Genomic DNA, 26517 nt, shown 5'->3' with positions numbered 1-26517 from the left:
TAAAGCAGGCTGCAAGAGCCTGGAATGCCACATTAAACCAGTTGCTAGTCAATGAGGGATTTACCTAAGGAAAGGCTGACCCTTGCCTGTACTCGAGGCTCAAAGACAACAGATGGACCTATATACTTACTTGTGTTGATGATCTGATAATTTGTTATGAAAATACAGAGGACAGCCTTGAAATAATAAAACACCCGAATAGTGAGATAGAAGTAAAATAACTTGGGCCTGTTTCACACGTATCTTGGGATACACTTAGAGAGAGAAGGGGGTAAAAGCTGTTTGCTTAACCAAAAATAGAAAATATATGACTTGCTAGAGTATTTGGGACTTACAGAGGCCAAAGAAACGAGTAAAAGGTAAAGTAGTGCCGTCACGTCAGTGTTGACTCTATGGAAACAGGTTGCCTAAAATGGAAGGAGGAGAGTGAACTTCTGCCAGAGAACAGTGAGTACAGGACAGCGATTGGAAAACGTTTATATGTAGCTATGATAACAAGATCGGATATAGCTGCATTTGTGGGAATCTTGAGTAGGAAAGTAAGCACATCCAGCAAAGATGACTGGACTGCATTAAAGAGACTAGGCAGGTACCTAAAAGGGACAATTCATCTAAAATTAAAGTTGTCTGCTAGTAGTGGGCCCAAATTAGTAGGTTATGCAGACTGGACTGAGGATCAAACAGATCGGAAGTCAACCAGTGGTTATGTGTTCTTTTGTGGTGGTGCAGCAATCAGTTGGCGTAGCTGCGAACAATCAATAGTTGTTCTCTCATCTACTGAGGCAGAATATGTATCTGCCACACAAGCATGTCAAGAGGTGGCATGGCTGCACAAGCTAATGAGCCAGCGTGGTGTAGTGGTTAGAGTGCTGGACTAGGACCGGGGAGACCTGAGTTCAAATCCCCATTCAGCCATGAGACTAGCTGGGTGACTCTGGGCCAGTCACTTCTCTCTCAGCCTAACCTACTTCACAGGGTTGTTGTGAGGAGAAACTGAAGTATGTAGTACACCGCTCTAGGCTCCTTGGAGGAAGAGCGGGATATAAAATGTAAAATAAATAATTAATAAATAATAATGTTGGATTTTAACATAGATGAACCAAAACCCACTGAGATGTTCAAGGATAAGCAAAGCTGCATCCAGATCTCACAATGGAAAAAATTAAATTGAGAACAAAACACATTGAAACAAAATATCCTTATGTGCAGTATGCACAAGAAAAGGGGTTTGTAAAATTGATGTATTGTCCAAGTGCAGATATGTTAACTAAGCCGTTGCCCAGGAATCGTTTCAAAACCTTCAGAGAGAAATTGGAACTTATAGACAGCATCACAAGCCAGTGAGAAGGAATGTTGGAGTTAGGACCCTGGCAGCTTCAGCTCTCAGCTGCAATGTCTCATAGTGACCACTGGGGGTGGCGGTTTAGTGTCATGGATAAAAGTGCTGGACTCCTCCCCTTTTTGTTCTTCCAGTGTTAGTCTCTATTTTGTTTCTCCAGAAATGGCTGTTTGTTTTGGTCTCTCTCTTCAGCCATGAGCTACAGCTGAAATTAAGCTGCAGGCTTTTTCACATTTGTTTGTAACTTTTTCTTTAAATAAATCCTTGCAGTTCTTCAGTACTAAAGAACTGTCTTAAGACTTCTTGTTTTGCTGCTTTCTCATCAAACTGGTTTTGCTTTGCTATTTGGGGACTGAACTGCCATTTTTCCCCTACACATGTTAAGCTTGGTTTAATCAAGATGAGTCCCACAGGTTCACTAACAAGATCTGACTCAGTGCAGAATCTGGTCAGTGCTTTCCCAGATGTTTTTGGGTGCTCAGTATAGCCATTAGACACAACAACAAAATGAATCTTACCACAACAGAAAATAATTGACATAACCCACAAATCACAGTTCCTTCACAAACCACATATATTCCTTAGAATGTCATGGCCTCTGAGTAATTGAATGAAGTTCTTAGGAACATAGAGAGCTGCCAAATACTGAATCAGACCATTGGTCTGTTTAGCTTAGTATTGTCTTCACAGACTGGCAGCAGCTTCTCCAAGGTTGCAGGCAGGAATCTCTCTCAGCCCTATCTTGGAGAAGCCAGGGAGGGAACTGGAAACCTTCTGCTCTTCCCAGAGTGGCTCCATCCCTTAAGAGGAATCTCTTACAGTGCTCACACATCGTCTCCCATTCATATGCAACCAGAGCAGACCCTGCTTAGCTAAGGGGGCAAGTAATGCTTGCTATCACAAGACCAGCCACAAGTTAGCCCATTTGTTCCTCAAATATTTGCGTGTTTGCCATCTTGAATTGGGGTGGATGACATTATCACTTACTGCACCATTGAGCTGTCCCTATAACTGTGCCCGCTTTGGTTCATATTGGTCCAGGCATTGCAAAGCTGATAGGGGAAGACACACGGATGGACACACAGAATGTTGGGTGATCTTATAAGCTTACTTTCCTTAAGGAAAGTAGACTAAAAAAGATATTTACTTTTATCCACGGTGCTCTGAGGTGCATATGAAACTCTGCCTGTCTTCCTTCATCAATGAAGGGGACAGCTCCATGCAAGTGTGTGAATAACAAAATACAGGTGAAACTCGGAAAATTAGAATATCGTGCAAAAGTCCATTAATTTCAGTAATGCAAATTAAAAGGTGGAACTGATATATGAGACAGACGCATTACATGCAAAGCGAGATAAGTCAAGCCTTAATTTGTTATAATTGTGATGATCATGGCGTACAGCTCATGAAAACCCCAAATCCACAATCTCAGAAAATTAGAATATTACATGGAACCAAGGATTGAAGAATAGAACAGTATCGGACCTCTGAAAAGTATAAGCATGCATATGTATTCAGTACTTGGTTTGGGCCCCTTTTGCAGCAATTACTGCCTCAATGCGGCGTGGCATGGATGCTATCAGCCTGTGGCACTGATGAGGTATTATGGAAGACCAGGATGCTTCATTAGCGGCCTTCAGCAATTCTGCATTGTTTGGTCTCATGTCTCTCATCCTTCTCTCGGCAATGCCCCATAGATTCTCTATGGGGTCAGGTCAGGCGAGTTTGCTGGCCAATCAAGCACAGTACACTGTATACTTTTCAGAGGTCCGATATGTTCTATTCTTCAATCCTTGTCTTCTTGGTTCCATGTAATATTCTAATTTTCTGAGATTGTGGATTTGGGGTTTTCATGAGCTGTACGCCATGATCATCACAATTATAACAAATTAAGGCTTGACTTATCTCGCTTTGCATGTAATGCGTCTGTCTCATATATCAGTTTCACCTTTTAATTTGCATTACTGAAATTAATGGACTTTTGCACGATATTCTAATTTTCCGAGTTCCACCTGTATGTTCCTGCTGAGTAAAAGGAAGCTTTTAAAGTAGTGATTCTCAGGAGGGAGTAACTGGCCCTATCAAACCCCAGTACAGCATCCGTCCAGTGTTTGTTGTTGGTGTCTACCTTATGTGTGTTGGGGTTTTTTAGATTGTGAGCCCTTTGGGGACAGGGAGCCATCTTATTTATTATTTATTTGTTTTTCTATGTAGACTGCTTTGGGAACTTTTGTTTAAAAATAGTATATAAATATTCATAGTAGTTGGTGGTGGTGCTGCTTCATATGTTCTTTGGAGTACACACAGAGCTCAGGATTAAAGGGGTGTGTGTGTGTGTGTGTGTGTGTGTGTGTACGCAAATTATTAATAATTACATTTAATAATTACATTTATTATTAAAATTAAAATAATAAATTTTATTTTATTTTATTTAGAGCAGCGTTCATTACACAGTAATTTGACCAAGGATAAGTGCAGCTATGCCAACTGTTTTCTTCAGATACTCTTTTTATTTAAGAATCATTGTCTCTTCACAGTCTCTGCTGGCACTGGTTCAGTCCTCACTTAGGGAAGCATTCCTGATGGAAGATGTCATCAGATCCACAACGTCCTTTCTGGGATTTTCTTCCAAATCAGTTTTTAGAGCACCAACCTCTGCCAGCTTCCATTCAAGTCCTGAAACAAAAAATACTACTAAGATAAACTGAAATAGCCATGTCCTTAACAATAGAGCCAGCCAACCAAAATGTTAGATAAAATATTGTGGTGAGGGGAGGGGGAATTGTGGTGGGGGGAAGGCAACATAGCAAATTATTATAATGTTGTCCTAGATGGCTTACTCTTATATAAGTAGCCTAGAAATCAACCTGGCAAAGGACTCTACAGAAGTTGAGAGCCCAGAAACATTTGCATTAATCCTGCCTACCCACACATTTCAATGGAAGTTACTTGTGACATACCAGCAGCCTGAAGTGGGGGCAGAGTGAAGCCATTCTTCAGTTGGGTGAGTAGCTGTGCATGAGCCTACCAGGAATAATGATCTGAAAATTATTCCTACCAGGAATAATCTAAAGTAGAGCAGTGGTTCTCATATTGCAGGTGAGTTTGAATCGCACATTTTGCTTCTTTTACCTGTTGAGCTTAAACACAGCTGCACTGTGGTTGTAACCCTTTACTCAGCCGGTAAGAGGCGGGCTTCCCAAAAGAATCTTGAAGAGTTGACTAAAGCCCTCCCCTTTCTCTACTGCAAAGGAGGCATCTATGGATCTGCCCAAACTGCAATTCAAAGCACGGTTCAAGCACTTGCAGGGAAATTCAAAAGGGAACTTTAAGAGATAGGAGAGCAGGTGTGTCCACACATGTGCAGATGCCATGTGCATGCTGATGGTGCGGGAGGGGTGGCTTTTGGGGATGCGCGCCACACCATCAGGAAGCTGGAAGGGGCAGTGGAGAGAAGGTAAGCACCTGCTCTCCTTTCTCCCAAAGTTCCCTTTTGAATTTCCCTGCAAGTGCTCAAACCGCACTTTGAACCACGGTTCAGGCACATCCCTAGAGGCAGCCTCTCTTTGGTAGAAGGAACTTTAACTTTACCTATGGAAATTATTGCTCCCAGCATGGGCAGCTTGCATACTAGGTGAGGTGAGGCAAAGACCTCAGACACCACCTGCACCATGGAGCATCGAATGTGGGCCTCTCACCCTGGCCCCATTGCCCACAGATGCTGCCTCACCTCCCTGCCACGTCTGCCTGCTCTTCAGCACCTCACTGCCTAGCCCTCCCCCATCTTGCATCTCTGCCTTACCAGGCTGCACTGGGATTTTAAAGTGTAGATTGGTGGCAACCACTGAGAGAGCATTCCCTCACTGGCCACGACCAATCTGCAGTTTAGAGCCCTGGCGCGTCCTGCCTTGAAGGTAAAGCAGAGCCATGAGATGGGGGAAAGCAGGCAGGACTGGCCCAGTTGCTTGATGCTAGTGTAGGCTAGCCCAGTTCACTCACCCAGCTGCATGCATGCCATTTCCCCCCATCTTGAAGCTCTGTCTTACTAGGCATGTCTCACCAGGGTTTCTTTAAAGCTCCAGTGCAGAATTTTATTTTATTTTATTTTGTTTGTTTGTTTGTTTGTTTATGCATTCCCTGCAGAATGCAGCCCAAGCATACACTGAGCTGGGCGGCAAGAGCACCTGGCTGAGGGAGGAGCCCTCAATGCATCGTGCTCCTGGTGCAGTGCTTTGAGGGATGTCGGAGGACATCCTCTTCTGGCTCCTTGCTCTGCCGATCGCCATGGCAACACATGATTCCAGTGCCAGGGTAAAGGGCACACTTGTGCCTTTAACCCTGGCTTAAGGCCAAAGTAAAGAGTCGGGTTGGGCAGGAGGGCAGCGCTGTTCTGGCTCGATCCCAGCACTGCACAGAAGCAGCCCAACCCAGGCTGGGCTGTCTGTTCATATGAATAGGCTGATTATGTTGTATGGGTGTACATACATTTGTACACATATTCATGCTTGTGTGTGAATTACTTTACCTATATGTTCATTTAAAAAGTGAACCTGGGTACAGGCCTTTTGAATGCATGGAACAGATAGGAAGTATACTCTTGTACATGTGTTCAACATAATGGGGCTATTCCCACAATCAGCCAAAATCGGACTAGGGGAGCCTAGCCCAATTTTGGCTGATCGTGGGAGCCACCAGCGAGCCCGGTGGCTCCCAGGCGGTTAATCCGCCTAAATACCCCTCCTCTAAAACCGGGTTTGTGGAGCAAGCGCTCCGCAAGCCGGGGTTTTTTTATCGTGAGTAGCCGCGACGTGGCTCCGTGCCATGGCTACTCACGAGGAGACCCCCTCGAGGGGAGGCAAAAAGCCGCCTCCCGACTCCGGGGGTCTCACCAGCCTGCCCTGTGTGCTCGTGCAGGGCATGCTGGCACTTCCAGGGGGCCAATTGGCCCCCGCTCCCCCCAGCCCCCACCGGCTCTGTCACGGAGCTGGCAATTGTGTGGGTGGCCAATCCGGCTGCCCAGGGCTCCCACCCAGATCGTCTGTGGGGAGAGTGGGCTTAGCCAGCTCTCCCCGCAAAACCAGCAAAACCAGGTCTCACAGTTTGTGAGACCCGCCTCAGCATGTGAATAACTGTACCTGTGCACACATCTATTCCTGAATATACTTGTACAAGTGTTGAAACATAACTTGTGAATAGGACTTTAGAGAGGAAGGAAAACTGGGAGGAATAACAGGCTAAAAGGAGACTTCCTATGGCCAGGAGCTGAGAGGTGAGGAAGGAAGTTTGTTACAATCCTTTAATAGTACCTTCCACTGTAAGCGTTGTTCCTCCACATTCAGTAGTTCCAATGAACTTGCCTTTTATCTCTCCATTCTCATACACAAATATTGTAGGTAAACAACTGTCATGGTAATTTTCAATACAGCTGTTTGCAATGGCTTTTAGAAACTTAATTTCCGGAAACTTTGTGGCCAGCAGGCTGAGGTGTCTATTAATTAATAAACACATTGGGATGCTAAAAAAAAAAATGCCAAGAAAAAATGTGTTTGGTCATTAATTCTGACGCAAATCAGAAAATGCTACAATTTTAAAAATGCTGACTGATATTCTCTTAGGGACACATCCCTTTAGTTACAGCCCTCAGAGACATATTTTTTACAAGCAAACATGGTTTTGGCATGCTCCCATGCCCTGCCCTGCCCTGCCAGCCTTGAGCATAGCTACTCCAGCTGCTGCTTTTGAGGGTGGAGCGCTTATCCCATCCTCCTAAGGCTGCAGAGAATGTCAGTCACTACCTCAGACATTCCACATTAACCTATGCGTGCAGTTGTACATCAGAAGCATAGGTTCAATCTGATTGGTGGGTTTCCTTGTCTCCTTGACAAGTTCTTTTCAGACAAAGTAATGCATTCATAAATCCATTGCACCAGCTTACCAGGCTGGGTTCCTTTCCACAGTGACACCCATGCCCTGAGATGTCCCTATGACAATCTGCCCACGCTGAAATATTAGCCCCCTTCAGTTTCAGCCTCACGTATATTGAATGCATGGAGCAGGAATATGCCTACTGCTCCAACCACTAGTTTCCATGAATTCGGGAGAAGATCTTCAAGGGGTTCCTGTATGCATACTGTTGTATATGCATAGGCTCCTCATGCAATTGGGAAACTGAACTGTACAGAATTCCAAAGGTGTGGTGAGTCTACGTGAGTCCACATCGAATCCACCTTTTCTTTGTGGATTGCTCCGAGGCAACGATCAGGATTGGAGCCACCAGTAAGTCTTTAGGCCTTTAGGACAAGTAAGTTTTTTTGGGCTTTCCTGCCCCCTCCATAAATCCTGCCACCCAGAGACATAAGTTTGGGTGGGGTATAAATTAAATAAATAAACAAAGTTGTACTGTCGAGTTGGTGTCCACTCTTGGCAACCACAGAGCCAAAAGATTGTTGAGAAAGCAGCAAAGCAAGAGGTCTTGAGACAATTCTTTAGTATTGAAGAGCTAAAGTAAAGTTGTGCCTTCAAGGCGGTGTCAACTCCTGGCGAACCCAAAGCCCTGTGGTTTTCTTCTGGTAGAATACAGGAGTGGTTTACCATTACCTCCTTCCACGCAGTATGAGTTGATGCCTTTCAGCATCTTCCTATATCTCTGCTGCCTGATATAGGTGTTCCCCATAGTCTGGGAAACATACCAGCGGGGATTTGAACTGGCAACCTCTTGCCCCCTATGCAAGCATATAGGTATCTGTGCCCATGCCCATGTGTTTGTGTGTCTGTAGGGCTAGCCCTTCCATGAGGTAAGGTGAGTCTATTGCCTCAGGCAGCAGATTACTGGGGCACCAGCAGGGTGGTGAGTTGCCCTGTTGCTGCCGCCACAATACATAAACAGTCAGAGCAGCTCTTCAGGATTGATCTGATGCCTTCAAGCTTTGCAAGGAGTGCCTCTCCTCACACTCTCTGCAGCGCTTGCCAGAAGCATGGGGGGGGGCAGGGAGGAGGAGGAGGCTGCTGGCAACTTTCCCTCCTCCCAGTTGCAAGGGTCAGCTTTGAAAGGGAACTGACACTGGGCAACAGGGCAGTATTTGGCACTTTGCCTCAGGCACCACAATACATTGGGCCATCCCTGTGTGTGTGGCTACACATGTGCTCATTGTAAAATGCATTGAAAAGTTTAAAAGTGAAGCTGGGTATAGACCCCTGCCCTGGGCTCTGGGTGTTGGAGTTGTCAGGCACTCAAAAAAGGAGTAAACGAAGCAAAGCAGCAGAACAATAGCTAGGCAGAGCCGGTCTTCCATCTATCCAGGCTGGGCCACAGGGGGAGGCTGGTGAGGCTGTGATATATCTCCAGGCCAAGACCAGGGAGACAAGCTGACAAAATCCAAACTCATGCATCTTCCCCTCCCGTCCACTCCCTTGCGTCCCTCAATTTCTGCTTGAAGAAAAGCTTGAAAGCTCACGACAGTTCACCAGCTCTTCAGCTCCTGGCTTGAATAAAAAGTACTGTACTGTAGCTGCTTTGCCACTCAAGACACATTGCATTCTAAGCCCTATCTTAACAGTATGATTCCAGGGCAAACATATAAAGGCAATGCTAACTCGAGAACTCCACAGCTTCTGGGAAGGCCTTCTTCCTATCAGATTGCTCTTAAGCTGTTTAGAGGTGCTGGAGCTGGGACCCTGGCAGCATCAGCTCTCAGCTGCAAAGTCTCATAGTGACCATGGGCGGGGAGTGGTGGTTTAGGGTCATGGATAAAAGTGCTGGACTCCTCCCCTCTTTGTTCTTCCAGTTTTAGCCTCCATTTTGTCACTCCAGAGATGGCTGTTTGTTTTGGTCTCTCTCTTCAGCCATGAGCTACAGCTGAAAATTAAGCTGCAGGCTTTTCCACATTTGTTTGTAATTTTTTCTTTAAATAATGAAGCCACCTAATGGCACAGCAAGGAAATGACTTTCCTAGCGAGCAAGAGGTTGCTGGTTTGAATCCCTGCTGGTTAACACCTATATCGGGCAGCAGCGATATAGGAAGGTCCTGAAAGGCATCATCTGACACTGTGTGAGGGGAGGTAATGGCAAACCTCTCCTGTATTCTACCAAAGAAAATCACATGGCTCTGGGATCACCAGGAGTTGACACCAACTTGAGGGCACAACTTTACTTTAGTTCTTCAATACTAAAGAATTGTCTCAAGACCTCTTGCTTTGCTGCTTTATCACCAGACTGGTTTTGCTTTGTTATTTGGGGACTGAACTGCCATTCTTCCCCTACAATAGGTGATATATTTAAATCATCTTGCATTTTGATTCTAAACATAGAACCTACACATGCTAAAATTAGTATTTGATTTGAAACAGGCTCTCTTCTGCTTTCTATTGCCCTTTAAAATTTGCAACTGCCATATTCCAGTCTAAAAAGTGTTAGCACTTCTTTAGATACCTTCACAAGGGATGCTAACACTAGGCTTGAGTTCGAAATGTTTCGGAGGCATTATAGAGGCCTCCAAAACGTTTCAGCAGCTGAGGACATTTCAGCTTTCGGCGGGGGGTTCCTTTAAGGGTGAGGGAGGGTGCACGTACCCCTCCCACCGCTTCCCCCCCACCGGCGCTCCATTTTTACTGAAACCCATGGGGCAGCAGCGTACCTCCCTGCCGCCCCTTCTCCCTTTTGTCACCATAAGTTGCCAGCTGTGCATGTGCCCGACCCGTGCATGCGTATGCACGGCAGATGGACACACACACACATGCAATGGGTGCACACACAGCCAGTACTTCCGGCGACTTATAGCGATGAAAGGGAGAAGGGGTGGCAGGGAGGTACGCTGCCACCCCATGGGTTTCGGTAAAAATGGAGTGCCGGCGGGGGGAAAGTGGTGGGAGGGGTAAGTGCACCCTTCCCTGCCCTTAAGGAGCCGCCACTGCCGAAACGTGGCTGAGCCATTTTGGGCTCAAGCCTAGCTAACACCCCTGCTAACTGAGCGAAGAGGCACCTTTTAAAGGGGATGTTCTCTTATATTTAGCAGGAGGAGAGCAACTATTCCTATCCAGCCCTAGCACAGCATCCCTCCAGTGACTGTTGCTGGTCTACTTTATGTTACCTTTTAGATTGTGAGCCTTTTTGGGACAGAGAGCTATCTTTTTAATTTATTATTGTTTTCTACGTATGCTGCTTTGAGAACTTTTGTTGAAAAGTGAGAAATACATATTAGTGAGAAATACATATTAATAGTAATGGTTATGCTTTTATGCTTTAAGCATTTATGCTTAATAATAAAATAATAAAAAATGATTTAAGCATTTATGCTTAATGCTGGTGAACATGTGGCCGCAGTGTGTATGTCAGGGGTAGGCTATGTGTGTGTCTTCAGTTTATTATAGCTGGGGATTATGGGAGTTGTAGTTCAGCAACATCTGTAGAGACACACATTCCCTACCTCTGGTAAAGGTGGTCCATGTAACAGGATGCAGAAGGAGCCTTGGGCTCACACACCATCTCCACTCTGCATAGAGCTTTAAATGTGAACCAGGGCCTATATCCACATTCCTTGGATCACTTGACAATGTGTAGCAGGTAAGCAGGGGAAGGTGTGTAGAACAGAAACTTGCTTCTATGTCCTGTCAGATATACAGCCAGGCTGTATGTGAACTAGACCACAATGTGACTCTTATCTCTCTACACATCTCCATTGTACCGAAGTGAAACTCTGCAATGAGATCTGCATGTCTAGTAATGCATAACCATTACTATTAATATGTATTTCTCACTAATATGTATCTCATTAATATGTATTTCTATTAATATGTATTTCTCACTTTTCAACAAAAGTTCTCAAAGCAGTATATATAGACAACAATAATAAATTAAAAAGATGGCTCTCTGTCCCAAACAAAATATTTCTACTTTTAACATCCCTTTAGACACTGTTGGCACTGTAGGAAATTGTCTCTACCTACAGCATATGAACATGAAGCATGCATAGAAGTGTGTTCATATCTGTATTCCTGAACTGCAGATGACTGGAAGAAGTAGATATATTAAAGATAAAAATATTTACCCCTTAAAATATTTAAAGACTAGTGTTTTCAAGTCCGTTAAAATAACGGGCGCTAGTAGGGGAGAATTCCGCTGCCAAGAGTGCCGTCCGCCCCCGCCATCTTCACCGTCCGGCTCCACCCGCCTCCACGCCCCCGCCTGGCTTCGCCGCCGCCTCGGCCGCACCGTGTCCTCCTCCACCCGGCCGGGCCCACCGCCTGCTCTGGCCCCACACTCTTGCCTCTCTTCTCCTCCCTCCTACCCCAATCTCTTGCCCTCCCTCCCCCTCCCACCCCTCTCTCTCACCATCCCCTCCCTCTCACCCTCTTGTCCCAGTCCCTCTTGCACCTCCCCCCTGCCCCACTCCCTCTTGCCCTTCCCCCTCTCCCTGCCCCACTCCCTCTTGCCCTTCCCCCTCCCCCTGCCCCACATCCTCTTGCCATTGCCCCTCCCCCCTGCCCCACTCCCTCTTGCCCTTGCCCCTCCCCCCTGCCCCACTCCCTCTTGCCCTTCCCCCTCCTCCCTGCCCCACTCCCTCTTGCCCTCCCCCCCCTGCATTTTTTTTTCTTACTGGCCCTCCGCTCCTCCTCCCGGGCGGCTAACAGTTAACATTTTTGGAAGTGGCAGCGAAGCAGCAGCAGGAGGCGGCAACTGGGTCCGATGCCGGCCTCAGCGGGTCTGCCACGCCACGCATCCTGCCGTGGCTGCTGCCGCCGCTTGTCTGTCGTTGCGGCCGGCTGCCGGACAGCCACCGCTCCCCCCATTTCCACCTTCTGCCCCTGGTATCGGGGCCCACTGCAGGCTGCCCGTCCGCTGCCAGGCCGGCCCCGCAACCACCAACTGTCGCCCCTCTGTGGCCGCCGCCACCATGGGCCCCACTCGCCACCGCCATCGCTTCCCTGTTGTTCCGTGGCGGCGGCGGCCACCGCCATCAATCCCTGTTGCCCTGCCACGGCTGGCATCGGCCCCAGTCGCCACCGCCTCCTGCTGCTGCTTCGCCGCCGCTTACTGGGACCCAACATGGCCGCCGTGTCTCCGCGGCCGTATCTTTCTCGGCCGAGAAAGACACGGGCCGAGAGACACGGGATTACACCCTGGCTCTTTATTATAGAGGATAAACCAGGTAGAAATTCTTAAGTGTGAGTTGTATATTCAGATTATAACCCAAAGTTACCTTTTAAAAAGCTTGTATTTTGTTTTTTCCAAGTATCAAGGAAATATGTTTAAATTTTAAAATACAGTATTTTGAAAATCTCATGATTACCTTGTTTTATATAGATGAATGACAACCCACACATCTTTTTGTGCATTTGTAACTTCTTTCACATACTGATCACCAGAAATTTCTCTGAGTTCTCCAAATCTTTGTCTCTTCTGTAGAGATTTTAATTCTTCTAAGCGTTGTTTCCTTTTTAAAAAGAAACACAACATTGTTGTGGCTTTTAATATAATAAATCATCAATATACTGGGGAGGAAGAGTCTGACTGGCTGTGACAATGTATCACTTTAGGTCCTCAGAGATTTGGAGAGAGGAGAGTTGTTAGATAAAGGGAATAAAGAGAGTTAGATAAAGGGAATAAATGCTGATTCAAATGTGCTGACGCACATGTGGTGCCATCATCCGAGAGGATTATGCTGTCTCAGAATGCCTGCAGGGGATTACCTGTCTCTCCCCCACCCCACATTTGCCACTTATATCTACGTTTTTGCTACTGCAAACAGATTACAAAATAGGGCAAGAGAGCGGGGGGGGAGGGCAAGAGAGAGTGGGGCAGGGGGAGGGGAAGAGAGAGTGGGGTGGTGGAGGGGAGGGCAAGAAGGAGGGCAAGAGAGCGGGGGACAGGGAGGGGGAGGGCAAGCAAGAGGGGGAGGGGGAGGGCAAGAAGGAGGTGGAGGGCAAGAGAGTGGGGGAGGGGGAGGGCAGGAGAGTGGGGGAGGGGGAGGGGGAGGGAGGGAAAGAGAGAGTGGGGCAGGGGGGAGAGTGGGGCAGGGGGGAGAGTGGGGCAGGGGGGAGGGGGAGGGCAGGAGAGACTGGGGCAGGAGGGTGAGAGAGAGTGGGGAGAGGGGGAGGGAGGTCAAGAGAGAGTGGGAGGGGAGGGGGCAAGAGAGAGTGGGGAGGGAGGGAGAGGAAGAGGGGCAAGAGTGTGGGGCAGAAGGGAGGCGGGGAGATACAGCCGGCCCCAAAGAGAGCACAGATGCTCTGTGCGGGTTGGCTAGTATATATATAAAATCCAAAATTTTGTCCACTACATTAGTTTTGAATATGAAAACACTAGGTGGCGCCATTAATCTATAGAAATCAGCTCTGCCTTAAAACTAGAAATTGTTTTTCAGGAAGCTGCAAGTATTTAAATGAACTTAAATAGTTTAAATGACACATTCACATTTTGCTCATTAATGAAACATTAATAAAATGAGTATTCTTTCTATATTTACTCTCCAGGTTTGGATTGTTGTAGTTCTTATTGTATGTGAAATAAATCTGCAATTACAATCTTAGCTGTGAATATGGTCACTACCAACCAACTTGGCGTACCTATACATCTCAACAGCCTTCATATCTTCCTCATCAAATACATCTTCAGCTTCTTTGAGTTGTTCCATGCTCATTCTTTCATATGGCTTCACTGAAATGAAATTGGGTGAAATGGCTACACATTAAGATAATTTGTCAACAACCAAAGGGTACAAATGCTTCAATTTGACATTTATGACAACATGAAACAGGTTCACTAGCTACAAGAGTCAAAAGGAAGACTAGGCAGGCAATGACAAGGGAGTGGCTATGAGCTAGGAAGGCTCTACACACAATCTGTGTGTAGAGCCGAAAGGGGGATTGTGGGGAGAGCGTTCTCCCCGCAGACGATCATTGGCCCATTGCTGGGTGGGCAGATTGCCCACCCAGACAAGTGGAGGCTTCCCTCCATCGCTCCAGGATTGCACGACATGAGTGAGCAGGGCATTTCTGGGGTACCCCTCCCGGAGTGTGATGCATGACCATAAAAATGGAGTTAGTGGAGTGCATGCTCCGCTAACTTCATTTTGTGTGTGGGGGGGGGAAGGGGCGAGGAGCATTTAAGAGCCCAGCCGAAACCAGGCTGGGCTCCCTTAGCCCAGTTTCAAACAGTCGTGAGAATCACCTCAGGGCCTCCCTAGCTCTAGTAGGGAGTCTCTAGTTCAGATGTCACCTCAGCTATGAATTCATTTGGTTGACCTTATTAGGCCAAGTCATTATTCTCACAGGGCCAAACTGGACAATACACAGATTAAATTATTGGTGTGTGTGTGTGTGCGTGTGTGTGTTTTAATGTCAATGTCAGTTGATTGATCCTGATTTGGACCATAGGAGTGGGAGGGGACTCCAAGCCTTTGCTGCCTCCACGTACATTTCCGGACTGCCTCTGCCCACATCTGCTGTTTTTGCTCTGGGAGGAAAGTTCTCATACTATAGGCCCAGGAGTACAACACTGGATGTCTTTTCCAAATGTGAAGAACAGTCCTTATTTTCTGGTTAAAACCTAGCAGACAGCGACAACATCACTTCTGTGTTGCACTGCAATGCCTGTTAGGCTGCTGAAATGGAATGGTAATGTTGACTTTAATAATGAACAATAACCTCAGCTATCCTTACCTTCCGCTTCTTTCTGTAAACGTAAAACCATTTCTTCAGTTTCATCCTTAACCTTTTCTTTGGGGGGCAGAATCCCAAAATCTCTTAGGATGTCGTTCCATTCTGTATCTTCATTTGGATCCTTTTAAAAGAAAAAATCCAACTGTTTGCACCATGGCATTCCTATATTTGTGTACATCAAACAAGACAGAATCTCTTAGGATGAAAGATATGGCACTATTGAAAACTGTAGACCCAAGTTCTGTTTTCCATAATGTGTAGTGAAACTTACCTGTACCCTGACTTCATGATGTTATGAATTTCCCTTTCCCATCCAGGGGTAGTCAGTGAGGTGGAATGGGAGTGACAAACTTATCCAAGGTATACAGAAAACTGGCACACTATTATTTTCTTATGGTCAGTTACCTTAATACATGATATTTGATTACACAATTAAGCATGGATTGTGTCATCTTTCCAGGACTGGTAGCTTGCTTGGGAATAACAAACACTGAGAAGCCATAACCTTAGTAGCTGTGCAACTGGGCAGAACATGAACTTTCTCCCTTTGTAGGCATGTGCATCTTGGAAGTTCAGTGTAATAAACAGATGGAAGTCCCTCATATACGTATGATGGAGTTGAAGTGGATTGGTCGGCACAAAATTACTGCAGAATTCACCAGTGTGAATTCTGGGGTTAGATACACTTTAAATATTTGATATACAGTATTTGTATTTTTAATATCTATTATTTGTCCTTCACTATTTGATAGCCCATTTTTGATAATTACTATTTCATATTCCAGTGATAATTTTCAGGAAAATATCCACTGTTTGAAAAGTGATAGGGAAAAGAAACATTCTCACTAGGAACATTAATGTTATTGAAGTTCAGGCCTTTGGGTCAATGTGTTCCATAAACAATGAACAAGAGATCTGAATATCAAATCTGCAGGGGGAGTACATTGGGTGTGGTGCCTATTCCCCTTCCCTAGTCTTTCACCCATATTAAGGGACGCTTTCTACTTCTACTGATTTGTCAGTAGGTGCAAAATAGCTTCTTCTCCCTCAGCATGGTGCAATGGAATGCCACCTTTTTTCCCCCTAAGCAAGTTGAAACTGAGATTTCAACAGGAGCAGCTTTTCCTGGCATAGAGAGGCAGTGATAAGAAACGTTTTACTTGAATTTCTACCTGAATATTAGATGGTGAGAAAGCAAAAACTATATCTCCCTTGACCAGGCTGTGAGCGCCCCTGTTCATTAGGCAACCACCATCTGCTTCTGTCCTACAGAAATAGCTCTCATGCTCTTGTAACATCCATGTTAGATTACTGCAAAGCATTATATGTGGAGCTGCCCTTGAGATCTACACAGAAACTTCACCTGGTCCAAAATATGTCAACTTGATTATCAACTGGGATATGATGGTTTGGTCATGTTATGCCTGTGTTGGAAGAGCATCTTTGGATCCCAGTGTCTTTCTTAGTGTGACATAATTCAAGGCATTGTATTTGAACTTTTAAAGTCCTAAACAACTTGGGACCTGGTTACTTGGTAAACCACCTTTTCCCATATTAACCTGACTGGAATTTAAGATCTATGTCAGAGGTGCCCCTGCCACCATTGATTAAGGGGTGGTAATAATATAAGAGGCCTTTTCAGTGATGGTACCCTAGTTATGAAATGCCCTCCACAGGCAGGTTAAAGCAACATCCACACTTCTGTCATTTATGAAACAGGTCACAATTTTTTCATTCTCTTGTCATGAATGATGCTACTGTACTGGGTTTTTCATTATCTAAGACTGTTTTTGCTGCTGCTGCTGCTTTTTAGCCTACTTTCCAGGAGGCTTATTAGATCACCCAGCATTCCGTCCGTGTGTGTGTGTGTGTGTGTGTGTGTGTGTGTGTGTGTGTGTGTGTGTGTCCCCTGCCCCATCAACCTTGCAACAAATTGAACAAATAAATAATGTCTGGACCAATATGAACCAAATCAAGTACAGTTGTAGGGACATATAGGGACACCTCATCAGCATAGTTTGTGATGATGTCATCCATCCTCATTCAAGTGGGGACATGTGAGCACAGGCACAAGAGGGTTAATCTGTGAACCGCCTAACCGATTTGAACCAAATTTGCTAAAGCTGTAAGGACACATAGGGACGCCTCAGTGGCACAGTTTGTGAACATTTGAGGCGCAAGTGTGCTAACTTGTGGGCTGTCTAACCAATTTGAACCAAATTTGGTACAGTTGTAGTGAGTGACAATGGCAAACCTCAATGGCATAGTTTGTGAGGATGTAATCTATCCCTGTTCAAGATGGCAGATGCATGGAGGCACAAGTGGGCTAATGTGAGCCGCTTAACCAATTTGAACCAAATTTGCTACAGCTGTAGGGACAAATAAGGGCATTACAATAGCACAGATTGTGATGAATCCACCCCAATTCAAGACGGTGTGCATGTGAACAATTGAGGTGCAAGTGGGAACCAATTTGGACAAAATTTGGTTTGCAGCGTGAGCTAACTTATGGACCATCTAACTGATTTGAACCAAATTTAGTACCATAGTAGTGCGTGACACATAGGGGCATCTCAGTAGTGTAGTTCGTAATTATGTCCTTCACCTTTATCCAAGATGTCAGATGCGTGAACATTTGAGGTGCAATTGGACTAACTTGTGAATTGAATAACCAATTTAAATGAAATTTGCTACAGGTGTAGGGACACATAGGGACACCAATTGAGGTGCAAGTGGGAACCAATTTGGACAAAATTTGGTCCAGTTGCAGGGACACCCCAAAGGCATGGTTTGTGATGATGTCATCTATCCCAATTCAAGATGGTGGACTCATAACAAGATGGTGGACACATAACCCCCTGCTAACTTGGCAAAGAGGCACCTTTTAACATGGTGATTCTCTTTATTTAGCAGGGGGAGAATAACTGGCCCTATCCACCCCCAGTACAGTACCTCCAGTGACTGTTGCTGGTGTCTATCTTATGTTTCTTTTTAGACTGTGAGCCCTTTGGGGATAGGGATCCATCTTATTTATTTATTATTTCTCTGTGTAAACCGCCCTAAGCCATTTTTGGGTGGTATAGAAATCAAATCAAATCAGATCAATCAATCAATCAATCAATCAAATAAAAAAACATTTGAGGCATAAGTGGGCTAACTTGTGAACTGCCTAACTGATTTAGATCAAATTTAATCCAGTTGCAGGGATAGTGGAAGGAAAGTAGACAGATTACGTCTTACTAGAAAAACTTGTATATTGATGTATTGGTTTAAGGGTTTTATTGTTCTGTAAACCTTTTTAAATTATTTATTTTATTATTTATTTGTTTATTGTATTTCTATACCACCTGATATAGAAATCTCCAGGCGGTGTACAAATTAAAACATAAAATAAAACCAATATAAAACAGTTAAAATTCATGCAACAGATAAAATCTCAATAAATAAAAACACATTAAAATGTAGATTTGAGTTAAAAGCCTGAGAAAACAGGTATGTATTCAGGGTCCTCTTAAAAGCAAACAGAGAAGGAGATGCTCTTATTTAAGCATTGAGCACATTCCAAAGCCCTGGGGCAGCCACAGAGAACGCCAAACCCCATCGCCACCAAACGAAGCAGCAGCAGCTGTAACTGGACCTCTCCAGATGATCTTAATAGGCAAAGGGTTCTCAACAGAGAAGGTGCTCTCTTAAATACGCTGGACCCAAGCCACTGAGGGCCTTATAGGTAATAACCAGCACTTTGTATTTCACTTGGAAACATATCAGCAGCCACTGCAGTTCTTTCAAAATCGATGTTATATGGTCACTTCGGGTAAACCCAGAGACCAATTTGGCTGCTGCATACTATACCAATTGTAGTTTCCGAACTACATACAAAGGCAGCCCCACATAGAGTGCATTACAGTAGTCAAGCCTACAAGTTACCAGCATATGTACCATTGTTTTAAGGTCATTTTTCGCCAGAAATGGACATATTTGGCATATCAGCCAAAGCTGATAAAAAGCACTGCTGGCCACTGCCTCAGCCTTAGAAACCAGGGAGAGTTTAGGATCCAGGAGCACTCCCAGACTACAGATCTGATCTTTTAGGGGGAGTGTAACCCCATCCAGAACAGGCATATCTAAACAATCTCTCCGGCCCCGACCCCCTACAGACAGTACCTCTGTCTTATTACGATTCAACTTCAGATTGTTATCTCTCATCCAGCCTATTATCACACCCAGGCAGGCATTTATGGGGGTCATGCCATTTACTGATGGAGTTGGTATGGAAAAGTAGATCTGGGTGTCATCAGCATATTGACCAATCCCATCCCAGACCAAATCTCCTGATGATCTCTCCCAGCGGTTTCATGTAGATGTTAAAAAGCATTAGAGACAGTATGTAGCCTTGTGGAACTCCACACGTTAGCTCTCATTTTGCAGAATAACAGTCTCCAAGTGATATCATCTGGAATCTGCCAGAATGGTTGGAACAGAACCACTGTAAAGCAGTGCCACCCCATCCCACCAAGAGACCCAGCAGGACACAATGGTCAATGATACGGAAAGCCACTGAGAGATCCAAAAGGATCTGTAGAGTCACATTCCCTCTGTGGATAACCAATTGGAGATCATCTATCAGGCTGACCAAGGCAGTCTTGGTCATACAACAAATTGCTAGTGCAAATAAAACTGCATGTAAGGACTTGTTTGTTCTGCAGCACATTTCAGAAGCATCGCATGCTCTAAAAAGCATATCATGATCTAAAAGTTCATCCACATGAAACTGCTGGAAGATATCATAAAGCTATTTGGTGCAGAGTGTTATCAATAGAACCTATTATTGTTTTAAATTGTTTTCATGTTTTAACTTCGTCTTCAATCTGTGTTGTTTTATTGTAAACCACCCAGTGTTTGGGGCAGTATACAAATGTGCTAAATGGCTGTTCCCTTCTCCCTCCTGCCCCACTCTCCCTCCCTCCCTTCTGCCCCACACTCTTGCCTCTCTTCCCCTCCCTCCCAACCCACTCTTTCTTGTCCTCCCCTCCCCCTCCCACCCCTCTCTCTGACCTTCCCCTCCCTCTCACCCTCCTGCCCGTCTCTCCTGCCCTCCCTCCCCTTCCCTGCTCTCTCCTGCCCTCCCCCTGCCCCACTCCCTCTTGCCCTCCCCCTCCCCCTCCCCCTGCCCCACTTCCCCTTGCCCTCCCCCACCCCCTCCCTCTTGCCCTCCCCCTCACTGCCCCACTCCCTTTTGCCCTCCCCTCCCCCACTCCCTCTTGCCATCCCCCTCCCCCCTGCCCCCTCTCTTGCCCTCCCCCCTCATTTTAAAAAGTTCTACTTACCAGGCCGCCGCTGCTCCTCCTCCCAGGCGGCAAACAGGAAAGTCCCACCACCCGGTTCCCTCCCACCCCAGCCTCTCACGGGCTCCTCCTGGCTTCGGCGGCTGGTCCCAGTGTCACCTGGCCGAGAGCCGCCTCTGTGGCCTGTCCCACTGGCCTGTCCCACCTGTCGTGCCTGCGGCTGGCAGCAAAGAATGGCAAGCGGTGGTGCCGCTGACACCTCTTGCCAGTCTTTGCAGCCAGCCACAGGCCAGCCACCTCTCCCTCCACCCCCACCTTCTGCCCCGGTATCGGGGCCTGCCGCCCGGCCGCCTCACCACCTCGGCCCGGCCCGCCACCGCTTCGCTGCAGCCAGGCTGGGCCCGCAGCCACCACTCGTCGCCAGGCCGGGCCTGCCATGGCCCTGGCTTGCAGCCGGCCAATTCTCCTCCTCCTGGGTGTGCCTGCTAATCAGGCGCCTCCGCAGTCCAGCCAATCAGCTGGGCTGCCGGGACACATTTTCCCTGGCACACCCAGGAGAAATATATAGAGAGAGATGCTGATGATACCCAAATCTATTTCTCCATTTCAGCCTTATCAGGTTCCACCCAGGGTGGGTACCCAGGCAACCAGGCTGGGCAGTATCTGCCATTCAGCCCACATGGGTGTCTCTATGGTCTGACACTCTCATGAGAGAGTGGTCTGTGGAAGAAGGGATGTCATCACACATTCTTAGTGATTCTACCCATCTCTGTCCCCACAGACAGTTCTTCTCATGAGTTGTGAAGGTCTGCTCAGGAGCAGCATCCATCCTCATCACATGTGAGGAAGCTCACTGGAGGCAATGCTGATCCCGCTGCCCAGTCCTTCTCATGAGTAAGCCTAGGAACCGCATGCATTCACCCAAGGTGAAGGGGCTGGGCCCCCCTTCCCCAACATCATTGTGCGAAAATTAGACCTGAGCCATTCAATAATTCCTGGTTGGGGCTGCCCTTTAAACCTGACCCCGGGTATCACTGCCCTGCCATATGTTCCTGTCCCATTGATCAAATAGGCTTGCCCTGTTTATGTTGCCACTGCAACTGCATGTGCTTGTGAACATATATCTTGATCAATTCATTTTTGGAGAGCTATGCACATAGTGCCCATTTTGCCATCTCATCCCCTTTCTCTCCTGACTGCCAAGAGGGGGAACAAGGGACAGAGAGGGAAGAGACTATGCCCCTGTGTGACTTTTCCATTTGACAGGCTTGGAAGCTTGGGAAGGGACGTGGTTTTATCCCTGTTGCTGGGCAACAGCTTGAGTAGATTGGAGACAGAGGGTTGTGGCAAGTGTTCAGAGAGGCGGCCAGTGAGAAGTGCCATGTGTATGGAGTGCCTGAGATCCTGGGTGGGTCTGGGTCACCCTCTCTATTATTAAGGTTCCTGAAACTACACTTATGGTGGCATCTGTGTTCGGACATAACACTGCCGCTGGAAAACCTCAGGTTGCGGTGGCAAAACTCACTACAAACTGAAGGTTCAAACTGGGCAATCTTCAGGTTGCTTTTGAAGTAAAATCAGTTGCACGTATTCGGACGTTCACGAATTTCAATCTCTACCCCATCTAACAGTGGTTTTGTGTAATATGCGAATGCAGCCAAAATATGATTCCCCATGTCTCAAGCTGAGATAGGTTTTACAGATCAAAGAATAATAGAATTATTGAGACCAAAGAATTAAATTGAATAATTGAAACCCCAAATGATTTAGAAACTGTTAAAGAAATTTCAGTTAAATACTTGATGGAAAGTATACAGAAGAACACCTAGATGATACAATATCAGCACTATTAGATAAACAAGCCATTGATGATTCAAACTAACTATGGATTCAATAATTGTAAATATAAAAAGGATGTAAAGCTGTTTGATAATCTAAAGTCAAAATAAAGTCTCTGTACAACAACCTAAAGTTTAAGCAACATTTACATATCCTACCAGTTTAGCCAATTATATGTATACAGTAACTCTGTAAAACTGTGGTACCATAAAATGTTTAAAGACTTGCATAATAAGGAATGAAATTAGTGAAGCTAGGTAGGGATTGGGCTGAAGTTAGATAAAGAGGCTATTCCCATGATAAAACTGTGGTACCATAAAATGTTTAAAGACTTGCATAATAAAGACTTGTTTGTTTAAAGACTTGCATAATGTTTAAAGACTTGCATAATAAAGACTTGCATAAACTCTGTAAAACTGTGGTACCATAAAATGTTTAGACTTGCATAATAAGGAATGAAATTAGTGAAGCTAGGTAGGGATTGGGCTGAAGTTAGATAAAGAGGCTATTCCCATGATCACTGGAAAGCGGGCTAAGGGAGCTTAGCCCACTTTCCAGAGATTGTGGGAACCACCAAGCGAGCCCAGTGCTCCCAAGGCGGCTAGCCCACCTAATTCCCCCTCCCCTTAAATGAGGTTAATGGAGCAAGCACTCCGTTAACCTCATTTTTCTGCTCATATGTCACTGGGGCGCGCGGCGACACAAGGGTAGACCCCTGACCAAGCAGCTTCCCAGGCTCAGGGGTCTCTCCAGGATGCCCCGCATGCGGCCCCTGATCCACATAGCCCCTGCTGGCTCCGTGACAGAGCTGGCTGCCCAGCTCCAAGCAGCTGCTCATATTCAGGGAGAGCGGGCTAAGTCCGCTCTCCCCACAAGCCCAACAGAAGCTCTTCTCACAGATCATGGGAAGAACTTTGAAGTGTAACAAGGCACAAAGAAGGAAGAATCTGGAGCTCTGGTTAGCTGAGCATCTTTATGAAAAGTTATAGAAATAAAGCAGATAGTCATAAATATGGCAGACTCTTAACTAGATGAATAGCTCACCTAGGGAAGAAATTCCTATCTCCTCATTCCTTAAGAAGAGGGTACAAAAGCACAGGCAACAAGGTCAAAGCCTAAGACCTGTATCTGCCACGGACATAATTTATCTTGATTTCAGCAAAGCATTTGATAGCCTTCCCTATGATATTTTGGTTAGCAAAGAAATAATACTGTATGGTGGTTTCACAACTCGTTGGAAACCTGTACTTGTAGAGTGCATATCAATGCTTCCTCATCGAACTGGAGGGAGGTTTTAAGTGGAATGCCACAGGCTCCATCCTGGGCCCAGTATTCTTACACTTTAAAAATCAGTAATTTAGATGAAAAGGTAGAGGAAAGCCTCATTAACTTTGCAGGTGACTCAAAACTAGGACAAACAACCTACACATCAGAAGACAGGAAAGAAATGTCCTTGATAAAATGGGGAGGGGGGAAAACCCTCATCAAGGGGTAGCATTCTGCAGCTGGAAAGTTATTAATCATGGACCCCACCTCTGTCTCAAAAATGAGACCACAGTTTGACTGCAGCTTTTAAGCACACCTAGTAGGAAGTAAGTCCCATTGAACGTAGTGGGGCTTACAATCCAATCCTAATTGAAGCATAGTTATACCACATATTTAAACTGGTTTAATAATCCTTCTCTTGCCCAAATGAGCTCTGGGAACTGCAGTTCTGTAGCAAAGGCTAAGGGCCATCTTTACGCACAAACGATAGTGCTCAAACCATTGGCTTTAAACCTGTTTCCGATTTTTTAAATACCAAGGAACCCTAAAGCAGTTTTCTGTGAAAGGGACTAGAGTCTTTTGATGAGTTTTCCTGTATTCTAATCAAATATAATCCCCAGTATACTGGGAAATGGGGAGAAGGGCCATGATGGTTAAGCCGGCTTAACTAAACCAATAAATGTTTATCATATATCTGTGTCCTAAATCCACCTAGGAAATTTTAAAGTGGCATGAGGAACATACTTGTAGAATAGAAATGCACACATGGGCATTTGGAGGCATGTGTGCCAGAGGTACAATTCCCCCAACTGAGAAATTCCCATTGAATTCAATGGAGTACACTAAGTGGGTATAGGATTGCAGCTCCCCCCCACACACCCCATGCATGCACTGTGACTTTCAAAATATAGTTTTGCCCTTTGGCTTGATATTCAGTCCTGGAGCATTTTTATCTATGCTGTGGTCAGGTGTGGAACATGTGAAGCATTAATCAATAGGACATGTGCTAGTATCTTTCATTTCAGCCCCAAGCAGTCAACGGAGGACAAGAGGCATGCCTTCCAGGCAGGCTTCAGCCTGGATTTCTGTTCTTAGATCACAATCAAACATTGCTTCAAATGCTGTTGTATGTCTCACATCGTTTCCTTTGGTTATACACCCTGCCTTCCAGGTGCTCTCTTCTCTGTAGAGAATGTGGCCACACACCAGCCTCATGCTTGGGGGTAGCATTTTGCCTCACCCCACCTTTGAACCAGTATGGGGCAGGCTGGACTGGTCCTTGCCAGGCAAGGGTGGCCTGGCCATACCTGGGTGACCATACCTGCTTCCTGGGCTTCATCACTGCAAGGGCTGTGTGGCTTGTTCTGGTGAAATCCATGAAAGGCCCAGACCCCCTTAAAGAGAAGCAGGAAGCATCATGCCCTGTTTCCTGGCTCTGAACCTGGAGGTATAGCCCTAAAGACTTTTGGAGAAGGAAGTCTGACTTTAGCCTTAGTTAGGCCCACACCGCTGGGGGTGGCACTTACTCTTGCCGCCATCCAGTTATGTGATTTGATAAATAATGTTGTGGCCCTTTCTTCCATAAGAATTGATTGTGTTGATTGAAGAATTGATTGATTGTCTCATTATTGCAAACTGTGCCGGGAAGTGTGAGGCAAATACCTTCTGCCCTAACGTTTCCTTCATGCTACTTTCCTTCTACCTACAAAAATTAAGAGCATGCTTGCACTGGCACTTCACTTCTGGAACAACTGCTGGATATGTCTGCACCTTGTATGATTCTGCACTTGGCCAGCAGTCGTTCAGTATTTCAGTATTCAGTATCGTTCAGTATTCAGTATCAGCCAGTGTGGTGTAGTGGTTAGAGTGCTGGACTAGGACTGGAAGACCCGAGTTCAAATCCCCATTCAGCCATGAAACTAGCTGGGTGACTCTGGGCCAGTCACTTCTCTCTCAGCCTAACCTACTTCACAGGGTTGTTGTGAGGAGAAACTCAAGTATGTAGTACACCGCTCTAGGCTCCTTGGAGGAAGAGTGGGATATAAAATGTAAAAATAAAAAATAAAATAAATAAATTTAATTGCAGATGGATCAACTAGCTGCAGTTTACTACTGTTTCCCTTAGGCTGTTTGAAAATCAGTGCAAATAGTTTGAGAATATGGCGTTACAACTTCTGTTCTCATTCCTTTTGCTATGTAAACCATTTTGAAAACTTTGTGTGGTTGAAAAGCAATTATCCTAGGTAAAAAGTCTTGAGCAGTTTCCTTTCTACTAAAGCAGCACTGTCCACAATCTCTTACTCAATGCAAAGGAATATATGATAGCAAGCTACTTTTTAAAAACTTTTTTCTCAACCCAGGGACAAAAGCAGAGAACAGTAGCAGTTTACTTTCCACTGAAGTGCAAAAGGTACAAGTGAGGTTCTTTACTGCTTAACTGAGGTAGGAGTAGACAACTGCTGTCTGAAAAGATAGGTGTGAATGTAGACTAAGTTTCCTCCATCTCCTATATGCCATACAACCCCAGCTCTCTGACCTGCATATTGGTTTGCTTCGATGCAGCAAAGGTGACCCTGCCAGCTGGCCCTGCAAGAAGAGGCCAAGTGAGCCAAGCAGGCAGATGGCCAACTAACTGCTTCAGAATGTTGCCAGCTCTAGAGGAATTGTGGGTGGAGCTAAGAGGATAATTGCAAGATGCCAACTGCCATTCTAAGAGCTACAGTACGTCCCGTTAAAAAGTGTCAGAGAAAACATATGAAGGAAAATGTGGTGATATAAAAGGAACTCAACAATAAGTATATGATTAACATAAATGAATCCTGAATGCTGGCATTCTAACCAGTGTCATATCAGTTTCTCCCATTTGCGTGGTGGATATATCCTGAAGTGGGATGGGCTTGGATTCTAAAATGAGATGTGGCAGGGCCCAATCTTGTCTGGAAGTCATGTCCTCTGGCCTGAAAGCCTTCTCCCCACCCACCTTCCATACAGAAGGTGGTAAATTGTAGTTACTCAGTGTGGTAAGAGAAGGCCACACATGCCATGTACTAAGGCACTATATTACTACTTGATGCATTCCACAGTTATGTCCTAGCACTGATACCAGCTTCCAAGACTAAGCCTACATTGATCCCC

At 45.7% G+C, this 26517-nt stretch overlaps 1 protein-coding gene across 1 annotated transcript; it reads right to left on the bottom strand.

Moving 5' to 3' along the window:
- Positions 1 to 3750: 3750 nt before the first annotated feature.
- On the bottom strand, positions 3751 to 26027 carry PDCL2 (phosducin like 2). Its single transcript, XM_053253840.1, has 6 exons — positions 25919 to 26027; positions 14993 to 15113; positions 13898 to 13988; positions 12625 to 12768; positions 6646 to 6854; positions 3751 to 4015 (listed from the first exon to the last, which is right to left on the bottom strand). Exons 1-6 carry the CDS (start codon positions 25922 to 25924, stop codon positions 3894 to 3896), a joined length of 693 nt encoding a protein of 230 aa, XP_053109815.1. The 5' UTR covers positions 25925 to 26027; the 3' UTR covers positions 3751 to 3893.
- Positions 26028 to 26517: the final 490 nt, after the last annotated feature.

The sequence above is a fragment of the Hemicordylus capensis genome, chromosome 5 (assembly GCF_027244095.1).
Source record: "Hemicordylus capensis ecotype Gifberg chromosome 5, rHemCap1.1.pri, whole genome shotgun sequence".
Classification (NCBI taxonomy): Eukaryota; Metazoa; Chordata; class Lepidosauria; order Squamata; family Cordylidae; genus Hemicordylus; species Hemicordylus capensis.
The sequence above is the reverse complement of the archived record's forward strand: the minus strand, read 5'-3'. Positions and strand labels throughout refer to the sequence as shown.